The sequence below is a fragment of the Gavialis gangeticus genome, unplaced genomic scaffold (assembly GCF_001723915.1).
Source record: "Gavialis gangeticus isolate Ggan-Ray unplaced genomic scaffold, GavGan_comp1, whole genome shotgun sequence".
NCBI classification, from domain to species: Eukaryota; Metazoa; Chordata; order Crocodylia; family Gavialidae; genus Gavialis; species Gavialis gangeticus.
Window position 1 is genome coordinate 71,679,030 of NW_017729031.1, and position 27,231 is coordinate 71,706,260.

The 27,231-nt window shown below is 40.8% G+C and overlaps 1 protein-coding gene across 1 annotated transcript; it reads left to right on the forward strand.

The window, feature by feature from the left end:
* Nucleotides 1-1,461: 1,461 nt before the first annotated feature.
* WDR75 (WD repeat domain 75) lies at nucleotides 1,462-27,231 on the forward strand. Its single transcript, XM_019523082.1, has 21 exons — nucleotides 1,462-1,582; nucleotides 3,275-3,404; nucleotides 4,807-4,872; nucleotides 6,846-6,945; nucleotides 8,177-8,301; nucleotides 9,364-9,434; nucleotides 10,066-10,182; nucleotides 11,021-11,109; nucleotides 11,980-12,138; nucleotides 13,404-13,463; nucleotides 13,556-13,671; nucleotides 14,455-14,630; nucleotides 15,249-15,412; nucleotides 18,388-18,568; nucleotides 20,145-20,239; nucleotides 21,049-21,144; nucleotides 21,970-22,139; nucleotides 22,758-22,817; nucleotides 25,194-25,340; nucleotides 25,421-25,512; nucleotides 26,922-27,231. Exons 1-21 carry the CDS (start codon nucleotides 1,497-1,499, stop codon nucleotides 27,124-27,126), a joined length of 2,505 nt encoding a protein of 834 aa, XP_019378627.1. The 5' UTR covers nucleotides 1,462-1,496; the 3' UTR covers nucleotides 27,127-27,231.

The window sequence follows — 27,231 nt, forward strand, 5'->3', positions numbered from 1 at the left end:
CAGGTTCAAGGAGGTGATACTCCCCCTTTATGCGGCACTGGTCAGGCCACAGCTGGAGTACTGCATCCAGTTCTGGGCGCCACACTTCAAGAGGGATGTGGACAACATGGAGAGGGTCCAGAGGAGGGCCACTCACTTGATCAGGGGGCAGCAGGGAAGGCCCTATCAGAAGAGGCTACGGGACCTGAACCTGTTCAGCCTCCACAAGAGAAGGCTCGGAGGGATCTAGTGGCCTGTTACAAACTAGTCAGAGGGGACCAGCAGGCACTGGGGGAGTCCCTCTTCCCCCGAGCACTGCCAGGAGTGACCAGGAATAAGTCACAAGCTGGCAGAGGGTAGATTTAGGCCAGATATCAGGAGGCGCTACTTCACGGTCAGGGCAGCTAGGATCTGGAACCAACTTCCAAGAGAAGTGGTGCTGGCTCCTACCCTGGGGGTCTTTAAGAGGAAGCTAGTTGTACACCTTGCTGGGGTCATTTGACCCCAGTGCTCTTTCCTGCCATGGCAGGGGGTCAGACTCAATGATCTACTCAGGTCCCTTCCAACCCTAGAAACTATGAAACTATGATGACCACTTGCAAGTCCAAGCTAGATGGGAACCTCTTGCACCTAAAAACTTAAGATCAAGGTGTGGCAGGTGAGTATTGGGGGCTTCCTTTAGAAAGTGGCACACAGTGGCTGTGAATGCCAGAGACAGGGCCTGAACAAAGACCACCCGGCCCTGCGCCACTCAGGAACAGTTGCTGGAGCTTAGATGGGCATGAAACTAAATTTAAAAAAGAAGAGTCCACACAGCTTGACAATGTCAACGCAATGACCATTTAACAGACAAAGATGCATACATTTCTGACACTCGTTGTAGAGGTGATTTTCTTCTATTAGACTAACTAGATCTTTGCAAAAAAAGTCTTTAAATTGCAAGCTTTTGGGCGGGTTGTCTCGCAAGCTTTAATGGGGGAAATGAAATTCGGAGCAACTGTCTGGCAGGCGACGGGCAGGGAAACGCGGACCAGGACACAGCAGAAAACGCCAGAGAAGGAAGTCGCTGAGCAGTCAGTGAACTCCCGGGGGCTCTACCAGTAAGACCGCACCTCCGCGGCAGTTTTCAAGGGCCCATCTAAAGCACCAGTGGTGGAGACCAGCCAAGATCCCACGCGGCCTGTTCGGCCCCGCCCCTCACTCACTTCCCGGTTCCGGCGCGGTTGAGTGATGTCACCGACGCCGCAGGAGGCAATGGCGGAATCAAAAAGCGCATGAAGGAGGGAAGGACTAGGGCTTCTCCTCCCCCCCGGAGTGGAGCGAAGTGAAGCCCTCCAGGTTCTAGTCACCCTAGAAAAACGCGTTGGGTTTTCCGCCTGCATGTTACAGCAGGGCGGAAGTGACGTATTAGGGGCGGAAGTTTCCCCCTTGCCCGGTCGTGGCGGGCTGTTGGAGGACGGCTAACCATAGAGCTTCCCAGGAGCCGAGAACTAGAGCGGCAGCAGGTCAGAGGGAAGATGGTGGCGCAGGAGCAGCTCCGCGTGGTGCGCTGTGGCGGCAGCAAACTCAACGGCTCCAGGGCGGCCTTCTCCGCCGACGCCAAGTGAGCGCGGGCCGGGGCCGGGGCCGGGGCCGGGTTCCCCCTCTCCCCCGGGCTCGCAGCTGTTGGGGCGCTTCTTGGCCCGCGGGGCTGTGCCCCAGGCTCCTGCTGCTTCCGTTCCCGTTGGGCGGGCGAAGCCTGGCGCCTGCTTCCCCCGGGCTGGATCAGCCTCTTTAAGGCCTCGCAGCTGCTACCATGTAGCGCCCCGCAGCCGCGTGCCCGAATGACAGCACAAGCGCCTGCGCCCATCTCAGTTGGACTCAGCTCCCAGCGGCCATTGGTGACGCCTTAATTGTCTGGAGCCGAGTCGAGGGAGGAAGCACGTGAAGGGCTTTAAGTTTAAACCTGTTCCTCACATGTGCCACAGGGGCGAGAAGACAAGGGGTGTTAAAGCTTGTCCTCAGCTCTGTTTAAACATGGTCTTTTGTTGTTGTTGCTGCGTCGTTCTGGAGCTTTAATAGCCTTTCTGGGACCTTTCTTTTTTCAGCCTCTCATAGTTGCATTAGCTGCCTCTGTCAGCCCATAAACAAGGATCAGTGAAGGAAACAAACCTAAGCCTTGGCCATGTTACTGTTTTACATAGGTGGCTGCTTAGCTGGGTTCGTTTTCAGGATCATCTCACTGCTGCACTTCTGCTTGATTTCTCAATTGCCAAAAAAGTAGGCCAGGGCTCCCTTAGTCTGCTGTCTGGTACTATGTAAACCAGTACCCTGTTCCATGGTCAGCCTGTCAGTGACCAAACTGACCGCCCCCCCCCCGGCTTGCCTGGGTGTGGAGGGTGTGCACAGCAAGACTAAAAGCAAGACCTGTCAGAGGGCAGATGAGCTCCCTATGAGCCAACGGCCAGCCGTACCTGGAGCAGATAAAGGCACCACCAGGTCACTCAGCCCAAAGAATAACCAGTGATGCAAAGCAACTCAGCTAACCTCGTACTGAATCTGTCAGAGTGGAGGGGGGTCATTGCAGTATCTGAGGTGCCCCATCAGTCATTGCAGCCTCAGGACTAACTTGACTTGGGGGAAAAAAATAAGAAGCATTGAACTAAAAATGTTAAGTAAATGTTTCAAATGCCAGGACAGGGCATCAGTAGAAATACAGCCTACTCCAGGTGAAGAGAGTAGATAAATTGAAAAATAGTAGAGCACGTCCATGTATGGTTTTGAACATCAGTAGGTTTGAAAGAAAAGGTTACTTGACCGTTGGCTTATTTGGCCAAAGGTGAAAAATAGATTTATTTTTTCCAGGCATGATTCTAAAAAGGAATGGGAGATGTTACAGTTGTTTTTAGCCTTTTGGCGGAGATCAATTGTAGAATATATTGCAAAGAATATAATTCATGTGTTATCTGATGGTCATCCCAGGCCTTTATTCTGTAATGCTGTCAAATCAGCAGCCCCTTCTGCAAGAACTAAAAGATGAGTAACTTTTCCTTCTTCATAACTGGTTAGAACCAATATGCTTGTTCAGAATTTTCCTTTTTACTTAATGTTGAACTGAGTAAATACACAAACAATGAGAATTACAGTTTTAAAAAAGCAGAAATCATTGCACGTGAAAATGACCCGATGTGTCCATGCATGGCTGTATGAACATTCAACATGGCTGTTTTATTTGGCAAAAATAAAGGTACTGACTTGTATACTAGATTATCTTAATTAGTTCACTACACAAACTTTAGTTTGTTCTTTTTTTCAGGTATCTTTTATGTGCCACAGGAGACTATGTGAAAGTGTATAGCACAACTACAGAAGAATGCATACACATCCTACAGGGGCATACTGATCTGGTGACAGGAATCCAACTCAATCCTCAAAACCATCTGCAGGTTACTACTCTTTTATAATTGTTAATCATGTGAAATCAGGCTTTTCTTCTTTTCTGATGTAATTAGAAAAATGTTAATTTAATTTGTCTGTACAAGACATCACTGCTATGTTTTTGTTGGGGGAGAGGTCAGAGTGTGAATTGAAGTTTAATTAATGAGCTAGTGGTTTTTTTTTTTCTTAACCTCGTCTAGAACAGCAGATACCTAGATTGGCTTATGGCAACAAAGGTCACCCGATGGCTCGGTGGCTAAAAACAGACATCACCAAATGAAGCAGAAGCATCCTGCCACAGTTGATCCAATGCATTGGGTGACACATGCATCACCCATTGTCCCACATCGGATAGGAGCCCTATCCTGCAGGACAACGGGTTACATGTTTTCCACTTGCCGAAAATCAACTCAGAGGTTCCCTAGGGTATGCCCCTAAGTAGGGAAAGGTGGACGGGCACTCCTGGGCCTTGAGAGGCACAGTTCAGCATAGGAATTCCTGGGGTGGGCAGGATTTAGCCCCTCAGGGTACAGGAGTCCCTGCCTGGGTCTCCCAGAGAATGTGGAAAGGTCTGGGCTGCCCCTGCTCTCATGTCATAAAGCTAACAGCATATGTGCCACAATAAGCAGCAGAAACTGTTACCACACATGTTGCAGCCACCAATTTTGGGCATTTGTGATGTGACAAGTGGTATGGGCATCTGTTTGCTTGACCTGTACTGCCATAAAGAATGTTATGGCAGCACAAAGGCAATTTTTGTTTCTATCCTAATTTACTAAGTGGGATGTTTTATGAAAAGCAGAGGTAGGCAGATGTGTGTCATAAGTCACTTAAATGTAAATAAGCCAGTTCTAATCTACTTTAATTTTAGTATTCTAATCTACTTTACTTTTAGTATTCTGTCCTTTAACAATTGCCAGTACTGGTTTTTACAGCACGGCCTAAATGATTGTTGTTCTGTCCACAAAATAGCCATGTAAAAATACTTGGGGGAGATGTGCCATAGATTCATAGATTAAGGGTCGGAAGGGACCTAGTAGATCTTCTAGCCCGACCCCCCGCCAGGGCGGGAGAACAGCAAAAAACCCCAAAAAGAGAAACGGGACTCAAATGAGTCCAGCCAGGTAGGCATCCAGCCTCTTCTTAAAGACCCCCAGGGTAGGGGCCAGCACCACTTCCCTTGGAAGTTGGTTCCAGCTCCTAGCCACCCTAACTGTGAAAACTGTCGAGTGGGTGCAGGTTTCACAGTCCTAACTATGCAACTTAGCTTCCCTATTTCAGGGGTGTGAGTTATTCAAAATGAATTCAAGAGCCTAACTTTAAGCTTTTCTTGTGTATAAAATCTTGGCCTTAAATTAGTGGTTTGCTGCCCAATTTCTTTTCATAACTTGTTTTGTTCCTCTTTTCCAGTTATATTCTTGTTCTTTAGATGGCACCATTAAACTCTGGGACTTCACAGATGGAATTCTCATTAAAGTACGTTAATATCGCCCCATTTCATAGACTTCGGAATTATTATTGTTTGCTATTGGTCATAAATTTGTTTTGCTTCCTAAAGTGGGCTGTAAATGTTTTTATTCAAATTGGATGTAATGTAGCTTTTAGTGCAGACAGTCTTGCATTCTGGCTGCCAAAGCAGTATTTATATTTTTTGTATCAGTTTTAATTCCTAACTAGGCTGCTCATTACCTGAGCAGAAATAATTTGCTGACTCGTAACTGGGAACTGCAGTGCCAGTTTTTCTAACTCTTAATGGTTGAAGTTCATTAGTTTGCAGGTCCTGAATATCAGACAGTTATCGGAAGGCTCGCTACAGTCGATTTAAAGATTATACCTGGGGGAGAAACCACTTAACTTCTCTTCCTCCCACCTTTGTTTAGTTAGTAACCTTGGAAGAACTGCATGCATTAAGATTTCTGTATAACCCGTGCACATAAGAGAGCTCTTTTGTTTTCCTGCCTTGCTTCAGCTAGTTGGTTGCTTGTGGCAATCTTCTCCTTAGGCATCTTACTCCCCAAAGCTTTTGTTATCTTCTCCCCCGCCAAGACTTTAAGTTGCCTGAAGTTTTATCGGACCACTCCATACAAGACTTCTTTCATGCGTGCTCCTCATTATGTCTAATCCGTCATCTCTTGCTTCCTCAAAATGATTTGTTTCTAAAGCTGGCTAAGAAGGGGTGATCCAAGGAGAACAAGTTGATGGTGCTTCTTAACCATATATAAAATGTGTCGGAATTAAAGCTCAATTCTAACAATTGTAAAAAGTTCCAGGCTGATGCACGACTACTGCAAAAGTTAAAAGTAGCACAAAATGCTGCTAGAGCATAACTGAGATGTGCTTTTTTGAGCAGAAGAAATACGGCAATGGTATCAAGTTTTTTATGCGTTTTCCAAGGGACGTGGTGCTTGCTCTTATCCTGGGGATCTTCAAAAGGAGGCTAGACAGCCACCTAGCTGAGGTCATTTGACCCCAGCATCCTTTCCTGCCCATGGCAGGGGGTTGGACTTGATGATCTGCTTAGGTCCCTTCCAGCCCTACCAACTACGAAACTATAAGTTTGTTATGTTCCCTTGGGATTTTATTTTAGGGGAAATAAATCAAGTAACACATCACTATTACCACACTGCAGCCTTTCCAGTAACCCAGAAAATATTGCAGTTGTTCATTTTTATTTTTTTCCCCAAAATTTTTCTCATTCTTCCTCTCCCTGTAGAGATTTATGGCATACCCCTGTTTTAAAACACTATTAAAGCATGCCAGCCAGCACTTAGTGTAAATACTGTGGTTCAGGGCATCTAACTAAAGAGGTGATGAATGTGCTGTCTTGAAGATGTGTCCCTAGTGCAGGGGCGGGCAGTTATTTTAGGCAGAGAGCCGCTTACTGAATTTTGGCAAGGCATCAAGGGCTGCATGATGGGTAGCCCAGGGCAGATGAATATTAATTTTCTAAATATTTAGGGCCCCAGTGGGCCAGATACAATGGCCTGGCAGGTCACATTTTGCCCACCCCTGCCCAAGTGTTTGTTGCATCCTGTTGTTCTTGGGCTTAGGAGAACTGCTGAGGAGGACCTCATTCTCTTCCACTTCCCATATTTATTCCCCCCACTGCAGTGCAGACAGTATAATGCTGCCATTAAGTTTCCATTAAGTCTTGCATTTCATACTACATAAATAATGTTAATGTAGCCCTTTAGTTCTGTAATAAGCTTACTAGCCAAAGAAGGAAGTGTGTGCTCTCTAGCCTAAGGTTGAGACTAAGCAAATGTTGCTCCTTCCCCCCCCCCCACCTACTTTTTGGTAATAAACTCAGAAGGCTTGTGACTTTTTGTTTTCTTTTTAAATATTTGTAAAGTGGGCCTTATTTTAGTATAAGAGAAATGTAGAATTCCTAGCAATTCTCCAGTTAACTTTAAATTCAAATGCAGTATGCTTGGGTTTTTTTCTTTCAGACTTTTGTTGTTGGATATAAGATTTTTGCATTCTATTCTCTTGCTGGTTCTGACGATTCAGGGTTTGTTATAATTCCGAAGAATAATGAAGAAGCATCAGGTACATCTTTCTTGTGTTGCAATGTGTGATATGAGTTCTACTGAAGCCCCTCTATAAACTTATGCCCTATTTTTTTTTGTTTGTCTGTTTTTGTTGTGGGAGGGAGGGAAAGGGTGAGCCAGAAAGCAAAAGGATTTACAAAGTCTACCATTTGAATCCCATAGAATGGTTCTAACTAACTTACTTGTTTAACATTTCCATTTACATAATGTGGACACTGAATGCAGCAATATTATGCTAGTGCCCTAGAACAGGGGTGGTCAAGTTGTGGCATGGTTGCTGCAGGTGGAACAGGCAGCCTCTGTCTATGGCACATGGCAGGTTTAATAGAGATCAGAAAGAGCAGCAGGTCAAACAAGGGTTCAGAGTGGCACTCAGAGTGCAGAGCTAATTTGTGGTGTGCCTGACAAAAAGTTTGTCCCTCACTACCTTAGAACCAGGAACTAACCAGTTCAGGGTCCCTGCCCATGAAGGAAAGCTACAAATAACACAAAAAGATGGGGGGAGTAAATCTTCATATATATTTACTTTTGATCCTGTTAATAAGCTATGTAATGTAGAGAAGTGCTTGGATATTTTGAAAATGTTAATTAAAAGTGGCAGTTGCTCTATACCCAGTACTTTGTATCTCACTAAGACTGTACTCTGGAAACCAGCAATCCACTATCAGTAGTTATGACTTTTGACTGAAGCACAGCTTTGTCTTCAGTTTTGAGGCATTGTGCTATAATGACCTGCCATTATGGTGGATACTATTTGAGTCTCTTGAGGCTATTTTTAAAACTGTGAAGTGCACCATGAGGGTTTTCTAGGATTTAAAAAAAAAAACTAAACATCCCTATATAAACCAATATCAGCATAAATAGACATGCCAATAAATTCCATTTTGTAATTTAGTTAGATCTTTCCTTTCAGGAATGAACCTAAGAAAATAGTACAAGTACGGTAATTTTATACCTACAGTGGTAAGAATTCCACTTTGAAATCATTATGAAAAAGATCTAGCTGTCACTTCTTACTTTTCAGTTTAGTAGAAAAAACATCTGAAGCAGAAATACTAAGGCATGGAAATTTTATTCTTAAATGTACATTTGAAATAATGGTGAAAGGTGCTATAGTAAATTTTGTATAGAATGTAAGAGATGTAAACCAGTGTTCTACTTTCTAATTAGTATAGATATGTTGACTCATCTACAAAAGGATCTTAGTAATTTAAACTTTATTTTACTAGATTCATTCCAACTGGCTTTAGTGAGGCTGACAAAAGCTCCAGGCCAAGAAGTAGAAACTAAGGAATTGTCTTTGATTTTGGATGCTATAGACCATTCGCCCAAATGTACTGCGTTTGGAAGAGAAGTATATCTTCTTTTTAGCTTTTTTCCTTGAATGAGCTACATACTGTATAATTTGGTATATTAATGCAAAAAAATAATTAAGTAAAACTTGTCACTAAAAATATAATGTGTGGCTGTCCTTACTATGTGAGTCTAGTATGAATTCTGACTTGTATCCTGGTTTGAGAGTGTTTTGCTGATCTCTGGCTGCTCAGCATATGTGATCTCCAGCACCACTTGGAGATATTATTTGATACTCTTTAGTGCCAACAGGGTTGCATAGTGACACAAATTTTGTTTCTTACTGTATCCAGTAAACCCCACTGAATTACCTGTATTGTTGGACTCTGTTCCTTTGTGTAAATACAGAGTAGGTTTATTCAGTAAGTGGGTGTTATTACATAATCTTGTTTCTGTGCGTAAATGTATCATTGGGCTAACTTGGTTTTATAAAGCAAGACAAATTGCAGAAGTTTAGGAGTATTTATACCTACAGGCAGGAGGGAGTATAATAGTTCATGCTTCTTCACCTGTAGCTATTCTGGATTTTGATGTAAAAAACAATATAATTTTGAGGGTTTGGGTTTTTTTAAGCAAATAGTTTGGTGCTAATTTTTCCATTTTTACCAAAAATCTGTATTAGTAACTCAACCAACTGTTCAACTTCTGTTCTACAAAAGCAATTAGAATTAAAGAATCTGTTTGCTGTTTTCTTTTTGTCTGGTTGTTGATGCCCCCCCTTTCTCCTCCCCCAAGATTGAGCGTGTGTAACTAAGCACTTAGCTCAGTATGAGGCAGGATGAGCTTAGTTTCATGGAGGCTAGTCTAGATAAAACAGATCTAATGCAATCTTAAAAATCTTTTTTAGCCTTATGCTTTCCTTAGGTGAATTCAGAATGAATGTAGCAACTCTTCCATTGCTGTGAAGCAACATTCATTAACTTGGAAATAGCATCCAGCCTGTCTCTGTCCTTGTATCTGGGTTTTTAGATGCAAACCTATTTAAGAAATGCATTGCTTAATTATCAATTTAGTGTGGATATGTAAAATTCAAAGTTCTAAATTGGTGTTCTGTTTATAATAGGGTGAATACGTGGCATCAGTACGAGGCCTTCATCTCCGTGTTTATTTTTTCAAAAAGAAGAAGATTCACAGGTAAGAAAGCGTATCTGTGAATTAGTTGATGAGCTGAACTGTAGGTTTCAGATTCAGCAGCCCTGGGTTGTGTCATCTTAACCTGCAGGTGTAGAGCAATTGCTTACCCTGGTGGCAGTTTTCTCTTGTAAGATCCCACAGCATGCTGTTCCAGCAAACCAGTATTCAAGAGGCAAATCAGTATTGTAGTACCATCAGTAGGTGGGTATGCAGCTCTTAGCTGAAGCCCTGAATTGAATGTTGTCAGTGGGCTAAAGTTGAGCTGAAACAAGGACTTTAGGTAGGTGTGAGTTAGCCAAGGTTCATTCTAGATGGGATGAAGAAGATTCTGTGTGGTTGGAAGGAAAGATCAGGCAAGCTACCAGTAAATAGGGATGCTATCTGTTCCATTTCATAGATGGTTGTAGCAACCTAGTTTTCAACTTTCTTATAGGTCACAGACACTTTGGACCGTTGTTTTGCTGCTTGTGGTTTTGGCAGTTAAATATACTTCTTCATGTGCATTTGTGCATCTGTTGTGCTAATCTTTCTCTGATACGCAGACTTCAGTGCTGTGGCCATGTCTGAAGACCATTCAGAAGCTTCACTTGATTTAACAAAATTAATTAAAACTCCTCTTTAATTTTTGCAGCTTTCCTTTAAGTGCAAGAACTGTAAAAGGTGCTAACAACTACTTCACTTGTGTAGCTTGCCACCCGAAGGAGGACTGCATAGCAAGTGGACATAAGGATGGCAAGATTCGTCTCTGGTATGTTACATCTGTCCAAGTAATACGGATATGACCTTAAGGCCACATTCTAAACATTGCAAATCATGAACCTAAGCACAGGATTTTTGGTAGTGGTGACAAAACATTCAAAGCCTCCTCCGAGTAATTGTGAATCCCACTTTGCTGTAGTTGTAAATGATTACAGCTGAGTGCTTGTTTCAGTCTGGGCCAGCCTGTGACTTTTGTGGTTCACCATTATGGGAGACCTAAAGGTTGACTTAAGAAGAAGAAAATTAGAATGGATTGCAAGTAAAAAAACACTGTACCCTTCAACTTTTTAAAACTGAAATATTTGACCAGATATAAGTGCTGTAAGTGGTAGGAGGGGACTTCATTTCCAGAAGGAGTAATGTGAGAGCTAAATGGCTTGGTCTGAGGATGTATTTTCCTAAACAGCTGCAAATGGAGCTGTTATTGACAGAAGGAGAAGAAAAAGAGGTTGAGACCCAATACAAAGCCAGTGATGATTCCCTGACTTGCTGTCTCAGCCCAGGTCAGTTGTTGCTTTAACTTGAATTGGCTGACCACAGTACCTTAGGGAATGTCAGCTGGACTTAATGTGCAGTTTATGTCAAATAGGGACTTCCCCTTCCACCAAATAAGTACTTGTAAGTGGCTTCCAATCCTGTTGCATCCTATAATCCTAGGAGAAGCCAGCAACCTATTAAGGAAGACTGGGTGGGTGGTATAGAATGTTTATATGTTATTTTAATATGATACTCGCATTGCTGTTTGCTTATAGATTACTCCTGCCATTGTCTATAATATGTGACATTTTAAGTTAAAGTTCCTAAATTAAATGTTTTGTTCCCAATAGGAGAAATTTTACTCACAAAAAAGAGTACACCTTCTCTGCTATGCATTGGCACCATAGTGCCGTCATGGATCTGGCTTTCACCGTTGAGGGCAAGTACAAATATCCAAAATGCAAGAAGGCTACTGAAGCTTGAACTTATTCACCTAATGATCTGTTCTTAGAATTAAATGCTTGTTTCCAGAGAAGATTGTAAAAGCTTTGCAGATAGAGTAATGGGGAAGTGGAAACAGCTGTAGCTTTTCTGTATGCACAGCTGTATAGTTTTAATGAACAGAGGGGGAAATATGATGTTTAAGCATGTTTTATGCCACTGTTTTGATTGGCAAATTTCACGTGTGCCAAAATGTAATATCTTTGATGTCAAGTCTGAACTAGCTCTTTCTTTCTTAGTCATTGGGAGGGGAACCTAAGCTTTTGCTGAAGTCCAATCCAAATTTAAAAAAAAAACCCCAAAAAAAGCCAAAGGCATCTTGTTGGAACCCAGACCCAGGCTGTACATCCATTGAATTTAGTGGCAAAACTCCTTTTAACTTGTGGGAACATAGCTTGGCTCCACAGTATTTATTTTACTTCTAGCCATTAAGAAAAATTTGCAGTCTTCAGTGTTAAATAGAAGGATTCTTTTTGTTAGAGAAATAGTTGGTTCCTTCCAGAAATGAATAGGATTAACTGTTCTTATAATAGTAATGTATTAAGTACCAGTCTTGTATGTGTAGACATTCTTAATGCTCTGTTCTAAATCTGAGAGCTGAGATTGGCAAGTTTAAATGAGGCTGTTAATAGCACAAGTTTTATTCTATCATTCAGTATAGTTGTGATGAACAGTGTTTGGCTTGGGACATGATTTAATGGAGACTAACTACAGAATTTGCTGTCTAGATACCATCATGACTAGCACTCTGAAAATGTGTTGGTTTGGAATAATGCCTCTAATTATGTATTTGTCTTTGCATGAAAAGGAACCAATCTGCTGAGTGGAGGCCTTGAATCTGTACTGGTTCAATGGCGTGATGTCTCAGAAACTAAGAAGGAATTCTTGCCTCGTTTGGGATCTGCTATTGAACATATCTCAGTTTCCCCTGATGGGACTTTATGTTGTACCTTGCACACAGAAAACAGTAAGCTCCAAGCTATTGAAATAATATTCATTACTTAAAAAGTTAATGATCCATAGTGTTAGTAAAATTTGTGAATCTCAGATTTATTGCCTGGTATTATGTACAAGTACTGATCTGAAAGAACAGATTTGCCCCCCGCTGCCTTCAGCTGCTGCTCAGGAGGAGCTGGCCTGGACATGTGTGAGCAGGGTGATGCCTGCTCGAGTCCACCCAACTTACAGGAAGTTTAGTCTTTTACACTGGGTATATGTTGCTTAAGTAATTATTTTAGGTAGAATGACATATTTAGTATTAGAGGTGGACCAGTAAATATTATTTTTGGCCCAATACCAATAGGCAACTATTAACGAGCCATATCTGCCCAAAAAAGTCCAATTGCTGATATGTAGCCCGGCAGCTTGGAGAGTAGGGTCTAGCTAGGAAGTTTGTTGGGGGCGGAGAGCGGATCAAGGCCCCCACAGAGAGGGAGGGAATGGGGCTGGGGCTGGGCCAGGGGCAGGCGCTGCCCAGCTGCAGCAGGGCAGGGCACTGGACAGATCTGCAAGCAGCTCATCCATGGGTTGCGGGGGGCGGGCAGCTCCCACCACTGTATACACCCCACATGGGTGCTTATGCCCTCCAGATCTGTGCATGGGGCAAGGGTGGGCTGTCACTGCATGCTCAGGGTTGGCACTGAACTCTTCCTGGTTTGGGCCGGGGCTGTGCTCAGAGCGGGTTGCAGCAGCACTGGGAGCAGGGTCTACTTGGGAGCCATAGCCCACCCCCTCTTCCAGTGCTGCTGCCGCCTGGCTGCAGCCCACAACAGCAGCCCGCCCTCGTCCTACACAGCTCCGAGGGGCACACAGTCCCCATGCCTCCCCCAGAGAGGTGCATGCAGCAGCAGGAGCCAGTTCGCCTCTTCTGCCCCCCCTCAGTCTGCCCCCCAACACACCCCTTCCCTCTCCCTGCCCTTTTTCCACCCCCCGAAAACACTTAACATTCAGACACTGTTCTCCAATCTGCCAGGCTGGCTGCATGCATGTTGTGGCTGCACACGTGCATACGGCATTTATCGGCAACATTATTGGCTACATCAGCCAAAAAAGCTGATTGCTGATTTAATGTCAATTTTCCTTTTATCAGTGCCGATGCGAGATAAACTGATACATCGGTTTATCTCTATTTGGTATTCTGATTTTTTACAGCTAACTAGGCTGTAAGGCTGGATTTAACATTACACAAGCCTTTACCTTGCCTTGGTAACTTTTTTTTTTTTTTACGTTTAGAAATAACAATCATACAAAGCAACCTGAGAGTGTCTGCAGTAATTCAAGGATTAGTCAAAGGTACATTCAATAAAACTAAACTTCTCTTCTTCTTCATTGACAAGAGATATCGCTGTCTAACTTAAACGGTTTGTTGCTGCTCTTCATTGCAGGTAGCAATGTCAAGACAGGTTTGATGGTTGATCCTAGAACTAAGGCTCTAGTTCTCAATGGAAAGCCTGGTCACCTGCAGTTCTTTTGTCTTCAAAGTGATAAACAGCTGTACAATGTAAGTTGGATAGAACTGAGGCTACAAGTAATAGAATATACCTTCAGCTATATAAATTGTGTGACAAGTGACAATCGTAATACGATATAGAGAGGAGAGGATAGTTCAGTGTTTATACAGTAATATTGAAATGAGTAGAGTTGAGTTCTTTTCCCATCGTTTCCACAAACATAGTAAAATACTGCCTTGATAGCTTTTTTTGCTTTTTTTTCTCTTTTCTTCAGAGCCATAATGTGGAGAGGGATCATCTTCTCAGTTTCTTTTCATTAATTGGATTATGTTGACATCCTGTAGCCAGGAGTGTTTCAAAATTGCAGATTAGCTCAGTTGTTAACTTCTCTGTATACTTTATTAGATTCCTCAGAAATAAAGCATGGAACACTAAAAACATTTGTATGTTGGTGATCAGTAATTTGAAAACAAATGTAGTAAGAGTAAGGTTGTCAAGAACTTACAGAAAATGTCCCTAGCAGTAGATCACTGTTGCTTTTATAAACCCTGTGAAGCAGTGAAAGTATATTAGGAGTGGGGGTTTTTTTCCTTTTACCCTGTACTGCAGACTCTCCATGGGTTTTGTTCATTCATTCGTGTTTTTTTTTTTTTTTTTTTTTTATTGTGGTCCAGCCTGTAAATGCATCATTATGACACCTGAGCATTTTAGCTAGTAGTCAGTGGTATTTTCAGAACATCTTCCCCCAATGCTGTTCTTTTGCTTCTCTGAATGAATTCTCTGATATCTCACTTAAAGTTTGAAATTAGTTTTGGCCTCTTGTAAATTTGCAGCTGGATATTGTACAGCAGGAATATATCAATCAAGCAGGTCTGAGCCAAACTGACCTGGTGAAAGCTGCATTTAGTGCTCAAGGCAATTGGTTAGCAACAGTGGAACAGCGACAAGAAAAGGAAAGTGACCTTGAACTACAGATGAAGCTGTGGGCCTATGATGAACAAATGCAAAGGTATGTTTCTTCACATGTTGGTGCCGCCCTATAGAATCTAATCGACTGTGTCATTCATGTGTATATACAGAAATAATGATAAATATATAAAAACTTAAAGTAGTACCACTATGACATTACTTGCCTGATTTGCTACAGTCTAGATTTGTTAGTCTTTTTGGACACTTACAAAGCTTGTTTGTTTGGTTTTTTCCCCTTAGGTATTTTGGTTAGAGGATGGTAAAGGCACTGTAGATGTGGTGTCAGTATAGATTTATTTGGTGTGGCTGTTACAAGGTTGGGGGGAGGCTGGTAAAGCAAGATTAACCACATCTGTGAAATCTCCACGTTGTTGATTTTACTGAATATTTTAAATATTAGAAAAAATTTGGAGACCTCCATGGGTTTTGATGTAGAAATCTCAAAACAACGTGTTCTCCGCAATATCCTGTAACATTTTTTGGCATATAAAAGAGACGGGATATGTCAAGAGTAGGGACTATGTTCACTTTATCGACTTGCAACAAACTTTTCTTTAATTCCCTTGCCTACTTTGTGTTCATCCTTCTGGAGGTTATTAAATGTGTTCATAAATTCAAAAAAGAAACAAAACTGCAAATTCTGGTTTTCTTCCCGTAGCTTTAAGCTCAACACCCGGATAAATATGCCACATGAGGACCATGTAACAGCTCTGTGTTTCCGTGACACAGATGGAGTGGAAGATGGCATTCCTACCTTGGTAACTGCTGCTAAGGATGGTCGCTTCAAAGTCTGGGTGTTTGTGGATGAGTCTGACGCAGACAGTGAGTGTGGCCAAATATAATGTACTCTTATATGCCATCTATTTTTATATGTCTATATTATTGTGTAGGTTTTGTCTTTGCTCTTCTCCATCCCTACAGCAGTGCACGGAGTCTAAAAGGATCAGTACTGCACTTTTGCTGGTGCAGGTTGACTGCCTTTGTATCAGTTGCTGTGGGCACAATGGGAGTATGGAAGGGCTATTAGGAATAACAGTTCCTTGTACAACATAGACTTAGGCAGCATAGATCAGTTGTATTCCCTGATTGAACATGTGCAGCCTAATATCTGCTTCACTGTTGTGGAGATTCTGGAGTTCCTGTGGACAAAGTTCTCTTACTCAAAGTTTTGCTCCTGAGATCAGGACTTAGCCATTTCGCACAGCCCTAACTTCTGTGTTTCATTTCAGTTTTTTGGATTCAGCTGTTTCAGAGGACAGTGATTCATTTTGGTGTTTTGGATCACTGTTCTGTTTCAGTTTGGCTGAATCTGTTTCGGAGTTTCAACACTGTTTCGGCACCAATTCCAAGATTTTGGATCAGCTGGGGAGAGGCAGGGACAGCTGGTTCTCCTGTGGCTCCTCCAGCTGTGCCTACCTCTGTCCCGGCAGGAGGAGCCACGGGAGAAGCCCCCATGGCTGCCCTGCCCGACCCCCATCCCACGCCCAACCCCAGCCTCCAGGCACTTTCAACAAACTGCTTAAAGTTTGGAGATGTGAATTTCTAACTTCTGTCATGGGTAAATGACATACATTCCCTTCCCCCCACTCCCTTGTATCCCAGAGTGACCTTATGTCTCTGACCCATTAAATTGGACTTGCCTTCACATTTGTACAGAGGCTACCAATCAGTGTTGTGTACCTAAAAGTTCCAATTTCTTTCTTAATCTTTTAAAATTCTTTTATGTTTAAATAACTTTTATACCTAAACCAAATTTCAATTCCATGAGAGAACTCTGCTCTTAGGAACTGTGAAAATGGTGGCTCCTGCCAGGATTTTTCAACTCCTGCTCCACTGCACAGCTAATGTTAACTAGGGGTGGGGTGGGGTGGAGTGGAGTGGAGTGGTTCATTCTGCATCCCATACTGGGGATTCAGTTTTGGATTTTGATTCACTCCATTTAGCCGTATCACCTGAATGGATGTCCAGATGCACAAATCACTGTCCTGGGAGTGTTTTCAGAGGCTGTAGAATGTACCTCTAGCCTGTAATGCACTTTTCCATGGAAAAAAAAATAGTTCTTCTGGGCCTATCTCCTAGATAGATATTCAGATCCTCAAGTCTTTTCTATGGGAATGTTTCTCAGAGGCTGTAAAATGTCTACCAGATGCACAAGGGAAATTTCAGTGGTGTTCCCTACTCTACATGCTACTTTAACAAACTTGCACAGACCCTGTAAGTTAAAATAGAGCAAATAGAAGAGGAACTTGTTCAGTGGATCCAAATTCAAGAGAGGACTATATGCTCTGTAAAGCTGTTATGGCTGCTCCCTAACAGCATAACAGAATTTTCTGTGATTCTACAAATCAAATAGTGATTTCTTTATTGTATAAATGTGCCAGTGACATGGTTTTTCTCATTAAAAAAACAAACACATTTCCATATCTTGCCTCCAGGTGGTACTGTATTGTTCTAAGGAGGAATTTAAAACCCAAAGAGAAGTAAAACTAACTACATTTTTATAATTCTCAGGACTCCTAGGGATAAAGATAATACTGGTTAAATGATTTCTCCTTTATAATCAGCTTCTTGCTTGTTCCATTCCCTTTCCCTATTTCCAGATTGTTTCTTAGAATATTGATTGTGAGAATAGTTGCTATGGGACTGACCCAAATCCTAAAACAAGTTCGTTTTTTTTTTTTTAACCTTCAAATCAGCTTGGGAGGAAGAATACTCCTTTTCTATGGTAGTAAGTAATTAATGGCCAGGGTGTCGCAGCACCATGGTATGCCTCAAATTCATTTTAAGTGTGCCAAGAGGTGTCCTAAATATTAGCATTGTTAGATGCGGAAACTCTTATACAGGAGTCGCAAGATAATTCCAGAGCATTCAAATAAGAATCTGTGGTGTCAGACTTTCCTGATCTGTTGTGGTCTTTGGGTTCTTTGCCATAGAAGAATTACTCTATTTTTCAGTACCCAAAAATTCAGTGAAAGTGAATAGTTGGCATTTTCCAAGAATGTCTTGAGTCTTAATGAGGTTGAGAACCACTGATATAGACCGACCCTAAAGTTAAAGAGGAAGCTTGCTGAAAGGTTACTATATAATACATGGCTCTTAGAATTTATTTGTGTATTATACGAGTTTTGTAAAAATCACATGTACTTAAATCACTTATTTAGCAATAACGTCCAATATTTTTGCCACCTTTTAAAAGTACAGTGCATCTTTAGACTGGTGATTCTCAGTCAGGGTTCCAGGAAGTGTTAGCACTATTGTGTACAAACGTGATTCACAAGACAAACTCAGATTTCAAATAGAAATCCATAGTGTTGAAAACATTCTGACCTGTTGTGGTTTGAGTTCTTCACAAAGGTTAAGTTGCTCTACTGGTTTTGGGTTTTTTTTCTACAGTCAAAAAAACAGTGAAAGCTAAGAGGCAGCATTTTGCAAGAGGTCTAAAAAAGTTGAGAAATGCTGTTCTAGACAGTTGGTGATGCTGACATTCTTTCAGTATAGCAGAAGGAATCATAATGCATCTGTCTAGTTCACTTCTTTAAAAGGACACTTACTTGCAAATCAAATGCACATTTTAACATGTGAATTCCATAATGTCATCTTAACTGGTTCAGGTGCAGAATCCAGGAAAAATATATAGTACTGAAGCAGGGAAAAATATAAAACCCTAGAAAAAACTTCTCAAAAGTAGCTGTTTTGCTTCTGGGACCTAAATATTTTAAGAGTTCATTTTACTTTGTTTTTTTAAAAAAGCTTTTTTTACTGGAATTCAACTAATTCATTTTTGTTCAATCTAACAGAACAAAGTGTTGGCTGGATCTGTGATTTTGTGGGCAGTTATCACAACTACCAAGCTGACAACTGCTGTTTCTCAGAAGATGGTTCCTTGCTTGCTGTTAGCTTTGAAGAAATTGTCACTGTGTGGGACTCTGAAACCTGGGATCTTAAGTGTACATTTTGCCATCCACCTGGAAAAACATGGTATGCAATATGGTTTATCACCTGGTTTTTTTACCTATTCTCAGTACCCTGAAACCATCCAAAAATGGTTTCCTGAAGAGCATTCAGGAAGAACATAGGACAGGAAGGGACCATCTGGGCTTATAGATTCTAGTTCATAGCAGTAATAGGCAACCCCCCATGAGAGAGTTCATTTCCCCTCCACACATACCACAAGCAACAAAACATTCTTCCCTCATTCTATAACCCACTTAAGAAAATGTAGTGACAGGGAGTTTGTTGAATGAAATATGCCCAGAAGATTCATAGCAACAAATGACACCCTAGTCTACAAAAGAAAACAACAGTAATCATCCCTGCCGATCTAACTTGAGAAGAATTCTTTTTAACCCCAGATCTTCTAGCCATTTAACCCTGAGCAAGGGAGGAAGATACTAGCCAGGCACCTGAGAGGTTTCTTAATGCTATTAAGAACACCAGCATACCTCTCCCAGTCTTTTACCATTAGCTGTGGCCAATCCCTGCTGAATCTGAGGAAGGAAGTGCAACCCACAAGCCAAGTTATGCATCAAAGGACAGAGGGAAATGAGGGAGATTCTCTTGATTCCTACAGGCAGCCAGCACAAACCCTGAAGCCTTGTATTAATTAACTAAATACAATAAATACTAAATACAATGTGATTATAGTGAGGACATGGAGAGCTCAAAGGGGAAGAAGTGATCAGGGGAAGAAACGTATTGCATTCCTTGCCCTCACACCCATTTGAAAGGCTTCATCCTTCTTAGGGGTCCCAACCTTTTAATTTCCAGTCTGAATTTCTAGGACTGCCTCAAAATCAGTACTCTTGGAATTGGTGTTACATAATTGATACCAAGCACATCAGATTAGATGCAGGTATTTGCAACAAGTAGCTGAGAACAGCCACAGTGGTGTGGCCTTTTGAAAGAGACACTAGTCAACTTTGAATGTGCATTCTCTAAGTAGTGGTTTAAATTTGTTTTTCAAACCTGCTGGGATAACAAGAACACTTCAAGACTGAAAGGTTAGAGAAGGAATTTGCTGTGTAATATACTTGTCAGCATGTAGCATACACTTTCAATTCTCTCCCTCTCCCTCCCTTGCTCTTACTGTACAAATTCATAAGAAACATGATTGTAAATGAACCAGATCAATTTTTTGGTTCCTAATTTTAAGTGCTCTCCTTTTCAGATCTAATAGCTCATAGCATTAGGATTTTTCAGTGAAACACCACCTTTCCATCAGCAATTTATTTAATAAACAGGAACGTAGATACCTATAATACCATCTTCTTCACTGAGGTGCAATCTTTAGAGCAGGTCTGAGTCTTTAATACTAATTACTTCTCTCTATGGTTATATAACTATGGTTCAGAAAAGTTTGTTTATATGTCTTAGCCACTGGAGATGGATACAGAGGATTAAGTTACCTGTTATACCAGGTAACTGATTAGGATTTGGCAATAACTTTAAAAGATTCAAAGCCTTAATGGAAGGTGCTCTTGTGAATGCTTTTCTGTATACTGAAATTTTGCAAATACAAGATTTAAAGCATTTTTTGTCTTGGCTTTTATTCTAGGAGCCTTTGCTTTGGAAGACTCAGTTGTTCCAAATACCTTCTTGGCACCACTGATCATGGATTTTTGTGTTGCTGGAACCTACTTAGTTGTGCATGTAAGATCTGTTTTGTTAAAATGGTGCGTGTTACTGCCAGGGCAGTAGAGAGAATACTTAGCACTTGAATCTTCAGTAATACCCAGAATACATGGTTTTGATTCAGTACTCACTCAGCATATAGAAGTTTATGGAAGCATGTAACAGATACTTCCCAAACTTCAGTTCATGGTGCAATAGTCAGTTCACTTTAACGCCATTGGCTGATGCTGGTATTCTTACAATGCAATACAACAATCTTTGCTGGAATGGTTACACTTGCATTTTGACTCTTAGGGGTGTCTTGTTTTGAGTTGATATGAGGTCCCTGCCATGGGCAGACTAAACAAGGTACAGGAGAAGGACAGCATCTTCCTGTCAACAGCTAGAAAAACATGCTTTATACACTGGATTGTTTTCATTCTCTTTTTAGAGCCTGCAAACCAAATCCCTGTGTTTCAGTAGCTACCTCTAGGTAATGATGGAAGACTAATGCATTATCTTGACTTAAGGTAGCAGCCTGATGAAAAATATGTGTTTCTGTTTATCTAACAGAACTCTGATAGAGTGTCACTAAAATCAGAGATTTTTTTTTTTAAAGAAACTGTTCCCCAGCCCAGTTTGTATGCGAACAGCAAACTAGCTTTTACACCTGGATTGTATAGGATGGCTGATACTATCTGCTTTAATCCACCTGTGAAATATCAAGGTAGTCTGGGCCTTCTAGGCAGAAGTGAAGTTCTGGGTATCTTTCTACACTTGGATTTTTAAGTGAAACACTTGGTTAGGCCTCAATGACTTCTTTTCATCCCTGGCTATTTACTTTTCAGTGGAATGGAGCACCCAACTCGGTGTCATAGTTCTGCAACCTGACCCCCTTTCAGAAAACATTGCTGCAGTCTCATGCATTTCAGAAGATTCAGACTGTAAGTATAAAGGTTTTCTTGACTAGTTGGAGATGATGAAAGTTGTAACCAGAAAAGTATAATATCTAGGAAAATATTCTTAGTAGCAGACCCTACAAAAATCATAAATTAGGCTGTAGTGCCTTGAGTCTTTGCATAGAGCTGCAGCTGACACTAGCTGTCTGTCCTCCTAAACATTGTTTGCAGCTGTTTTGGTTTCAACACTGAGCAAACTGAGGTCAATCATACGTGCTTTTTTAGCTTGGAGTGTGGTACTATCTTGGTCTTTTCCGCACTAGATGTGAAACTGCCTGAATATAGGGAGAACCACGCAGCAGCATTTAACAAGTGTTAATGCATTTATATATATATATATAGATAGATAGATATAGAGAGAGAATAAAAAACCATGTAAAATATTTTATATAATGTATAAAAATAAAACAGGTTCCATGTGCGAGTGTGCAGAATATAGGAATCGGGACTCATGGTAGAGATGATGTATATTATTAGACCAACCAGATTTTATCAACTCTATCACAAGTCCTGATTCCTTTTGCCCTTTAGACCAATACAGCTAGAACCTGGATACCTGTGTTGAATATAAAAATGTTTCTAGTGTTGTCCATTAGAGGAATTCAGGTTCAATTTTTATTTATGTTTAAAAACACTGTGAATGAGGCTACATGCCACCTCATGCAGCATCTGTCAATTAGGTATAAGTTCAGAGTGATATGAAAAGGAGTCCCGTGCAGCCCTTGTGAAGGTTCTTGGTCAGAGCCAGCATTGCTGGGTTGGGAGGAAATGCTTTGTATTCTTAAAAATGAAACTCTCTTGTTTTGTCAGTGTTTGTGTTTAGACCAAATGAGCCAAGACCATTATGTATCCAAAAAAATGTCTGCAGAGGCAAAGTCCAATGTGCTGTCTTCATCCCAAGAAATGTTCCCGAAACAGTTGGCTCAGAAAAATACCAGTGGCTAAGCAGATCTCAGCTTTATTTCTTGACTGAAACGCAAGTAAGTGACTGCCGGGGCATGGAAGCAAAAGAAAACTGTTGGTTTAAAAATTACTAATCTTGTTATTAGAAATGCAGGCCTCTGGTAGTCAGTGTAATGGGCTTCCTATTATAGCTTTGGCTGTTTTAAAGCAGCATAAGATAAAATTATATCTTTATTTTGGAAATAAAAACTTAAACAGCTAATTTTTTTAATTTATTACATACTGTTATTTGCGTTTTTACTGTTTCTGGCAAATGAAAAAGACCATATATAATCTGGGAAACTATAAAGAAAATTGTCAATACTGTCTAATTTATCAGACTGCCTTATGTATGTTGGTTTTTTATAGTTGTTAATGCAGTAATTCATGAATTATCAAAACGTACCATCTTTCCATTTTATTTCTCTTCCTCACCCCAAAATACCTACATAAATTTTAGTTTAGCTGTTAGTGTATGCCCTCCCTTTTTAACAGAATCTGAAAGTGAAAAATAAATGTGGAATAGTGGATTTGTTTACTTTTACAACTATAAAATAATTTTGGGGGCAGCGAGACTATTTTATACTTAATACACTGACATTTGTAAAACAGTTCACTTCCTCTCTCTAATCTCACTACTACATTTTGCATTTTAGGAGCTAATGACATTTAGCACAAAGTCCCCAGAAGTGAGACTTACTCCATCAAGCAAACAGGTACTTTTATAGCTGTTACAATAGTCAGAATATACAAAGCAGTCCAAAATTCATTCAGTTAAGACACTTATTTGTCAGATCTGAATTCTGTTCCACCATAAAGCTGTTCACCTGACCCTGACATGGAACCACAGATGCTACTCTAAAGGTGCAGTAACATGTAATTGGTTTACCTTTCAGCAGCATTGCTCTTTTAAAGGCTGTTTTAAAGCAGCAGTAACAAATACTGACCCCTTTCTTCCTGCAAAGAAATATAGTTTTTAAGGTGCATGTCTTCAGCATTTTTCAGGTTTTGAGCCTTCTGGTTTCTTAATTGGCATTGTGTAGCAGCTGTCTTAAATTATTTGGGGGCAGGGCAGTTGCCCATCTTTTTCTTGACTTCATTTTACTATGCATATTCTGGATTCTGTGATATATGAAAATGCTTAGTGGAAATAATGTGCAAAAACTTACAAAATGCTTTTATAATAATTTTATATTTTAAAACATTGGCCATGTTCATGGCTTTTTTCTAAGCTTTTATGGGAAGCAAAGATGAACAAGTGAAACTTAAAAAAAGTACATGTCAGCAAAAGTGAATTACAAAAATATTTGCACAAGTCTTCACAGTAACTTGAGTTTGCTTTACATGAGTAAAGCATTCAAGCTAGCAGTGCTTCTTTACAGATCTAGTTGGAACAAAACCATATCATCTGATTATTCACTGTGTACTCAGCTCTGCAGTTTAGTGGTGGCAGTACCAATTTAAAAAGTGACTCTAGAAATGATACTCTGAAGGATCTGTTTGTGTCCAACCACTAAGATTATTCTGCTGGCAAATACTGGGATGGGGCCTAATTCTAACTTGCCTGGAATCCAAATAATAAATGGAATTCTTTCTAGCTCGTGCGTCAAGAGGTGTATTAAACAAAAATTGCAATTTACCTATTGATGCATTAGCAGTAGCTGTCTTTCCCATTTAAAAATAAGGATACAACTAAAAGTGGAGAAAAGTTGGGGGGTTGTTTTGTTTTTATTCTATTTATTTATGTTTTTAGGGTATCTAGTGAATCTGAGCCCATATCTTCATGGTCCCTCTCGGGCTCCTTTCTTGTCAGCTTGCCTTTTTTTTTACAGGAGTGAGGTTAAATGAGTTCACTCCGATCTTAGTCCCTCCCGTCCTTCCCACCCCCTACTATGCCATCCTACAGAATGAGATCCAAAATGCCAAGGAATGAGCCAGTTAAAATGCCAGTACTGGGTTTTTTTTTTTCCTCACCCCCCCTCCACCCTGCCAGTCTTGTCCTGGGAGGTTTTGCTTTAATAGAAAGAATAAGGCAGAAATAATACTTGTCTTCTGGTCCAAAACCTACCGTATGCCAGTCCCTTCCTTGTGACAGAGGTGGGGAAGGAGGAATACAGGCAATCGTCAACTTAAAACGTTCAAATTACAACTTTTCGCATTTACAGCGTTTATAAATTGACACTGTTTCAACGTTGACGTCAGTTTTGACTTTACAACGCTTGATCCAATGCGATGCCACGCCAGCGAACAAGTTCGCTGCATTGCTTATCTCCCTGGGGAGCATCTGTCCAAACTTCCTTGGACACTTTCTTTAAGAAACCAGACAAGACTCCAGAAAAACCTGCAGCCAGGACTCCTGAGAAGACTCCAGCCAAGAACCCTTCAAAAAGTCTAACCAAGAACCTTTCAAAAAATCCAGCAAAGTCATGTCAAAGAAGTCCTTCCAAAGCAATATGATTGCTATTTACAATATAAATACATTAACATAGCTATATTACTCATCTATAATTGATTGAGTACAAAATTCTGGGGTATTTTTGGTGAAAATAGGGTATCAGGCCTTGGTTCAGAAACCAATCTCCCATTTATAACATTGTTTCTTATGAGAAAATTGGTTCCAAGTTACGTTTCAACTTAAGATGCCATTTTCAGGAACCAATTTTGTCATAAGTCCGAGGACAGCCTGTACTATGTTTGTAAGTTGCTGAAGTATTTGGATCTCATAGAATGTGCATAGAAATCTCTTGCTTTTGAGTAAGAAGACATTACATTTTTTTCCAAACACCCTCTTATTTATAATTAAATTTTAAAGTTAATTTGATGTGTGAAATATTACATTTTTAAGTAGACTACTCAGAATATTCAGTTGATTAGCTTGTCTCAGCCTGGCTAGTTAGCTTAGTAAAGTCTAAATGCTTTTTTGCTGAGTACTAGCATTTGGTAGTAGCTGTTGGCCTCTGTGACAGGAAATGTGGACTCCCTACGCTGGAATTCATTTCCTTCTACTGCTTATAAACCTGGTTGATCACCTCTACCTCTCTTAAACTACATGTGTGGTTTTTTGGGTTTCTATTTTTTTTACTTGATTTCAGCTGGCATCAGAAGAGAGTCTACCCATGACCCCCTTTTACTTGCTGTTGGGAAAGCACAGAGAGCAACAACAGTTAAAGAAGGATGCAGACCTTGGGAAAGCAGTTATTCATAGTCACTCAGCCCAGAGTTCACCTGCAGTCAAAGAGGTAATAAATAGTAAATATAGTTGGGCAGAAGCATAAGAAACAACAGCCTTAGTAAAGTCTCTGTTTCGTTTTTTTCTCAGCTCCTGCACACTCCTGCACATGTCTTGCCTTCTGCTGCTTTCCTGTGTTCTATTTTTATTAATTCATTGCTGATATCCAAAGGGAATAAAAGGTAAGAGCAATCAAGACTAGTTGTTTTTCAAATATGGCATATTTCAGCTGGCGAAATAACTTCTTAAGTAGGTCCTTGACTGAAGCATTGTAAACAATTTCCTTGATCTTTTTCTTTCCTTTATTTTATGAACAAGAGGGATTGTACTGTGAAGTTGCAAAAATGATGCCTTTTTTCTAGCTCCCTTTTTTTTATTATTTGTAAGTCTTTCCCCTAAAGCATTTGAGATCTTAATAAATCAATACATAGCCTGATTCTAATGGTAGTGAGTGTGGGATAAAGTTTTCCTGCCTCCATTTGGAACTTGCAGAATTTGTTTCTAGTACTCAGATGTTTTCAATTCCTATCAGTCTGTTTTTAAATCTTCATACCACAGATCAGATGGCTTTTAAGCTCTTGCATAAGCATTTTAGATATTCATGTTTACTTACATTAGTAATTGTATTTTGAATCCCAGTTCCTTTCTGCATTCTTCTCATTTTAGAAGTCTCCAGGTGCTACAAATTCTGTCCCTAGTAGAGCTCTTGAAAGCAGAGGTGTGAGGAAATGTTCCTAGTTTTGATCATAGTATGTAGTTTTTCAGTAGGACTGAACTTAGTTTTGTTCATAGCAGGGGTGTCAACCCCATCTGGTTCTGTGGGCTGGTTGAGTGGTGCAGAACTGGTCTGTGGGCTGGATATCTAATGCAGGGCTGGCCCCATGCTCTGAATCGGCCCATTCCCCCCCGCCCATGCCAGATCCAATACATGCAGCACCCTCTCTGGCCTGTTTGTGACCTGGTGGAAAGAAGCCTAGAATCCTACACACTTGATTTATGCCCCAGGAACAAGCCATGGTGCTGGGCTTTTTCTCACAGTTGTTGGGGCTGCAGTGTTGTGGCACTCACCCAGGTGCTTGGCAGCTGAGCTGGCAAGAGCTGTGGCACTGCAGCCTAGGCAGCAGCATTATGGCTTCTTCCTGTGGTGGCAACCAACTGCCTGAGTGAGAACTACAGTTCTGGAGGCCCAGCAGCACTGCATAAAGAAATTATAGGTAGATGAGATGATCGAAGGTACGTAATGCATGCAGTTTTAACTTGCAGTTAAAATAAGGGATTAATGCTATTGGGAGTCTTTCCACTGTCTTTCAGAAATATCAGGCCTCATTACTCTGTGGCGGTTGGGTGTATATGGAGAGGCTAGCACAAAGTGAAAATGTGATCATGCTGAGAGCATTTAAACTGCCAGATTTTCAGGATGTGTATTTTGTGTATAATGTACTAGTACAAGTTTAATGCATACAAAATTAGAGAGCAGAACATTTATGTTAAAATGTAACTCTAATTTGTTGCCGTTAATAAAGGTACATTTTTATTTTGACATGTTTTACAATAAACTAATAGTTTATTTGGGTTTTTTTTCCATTTACAGTAATGGAGAAGTAGCTAACGAAGTAGAAATGGAAAGTGAAAAAGCCGAGGATGAATCAGATGAAGACGTAGCTCATACTGCAATGGAGGAAGATCCAAAGCTAACAGAGTTTTGGGGTGAAATGACACCAAAATTGTCTAAGTCTCAGGAAAAAGAACTGCGAAAAATCAGAAAAACAGACTTCAGTTGGATTTCTGCTCTCTAAGGAGTATCATGACAATTTTGCACTTTCTATTTTTATTTTTTTTATTTTTCATCAGAATTTCTTCTTAAACGGTCATATGCACAATTAAATGCCCTTCTACCAAAA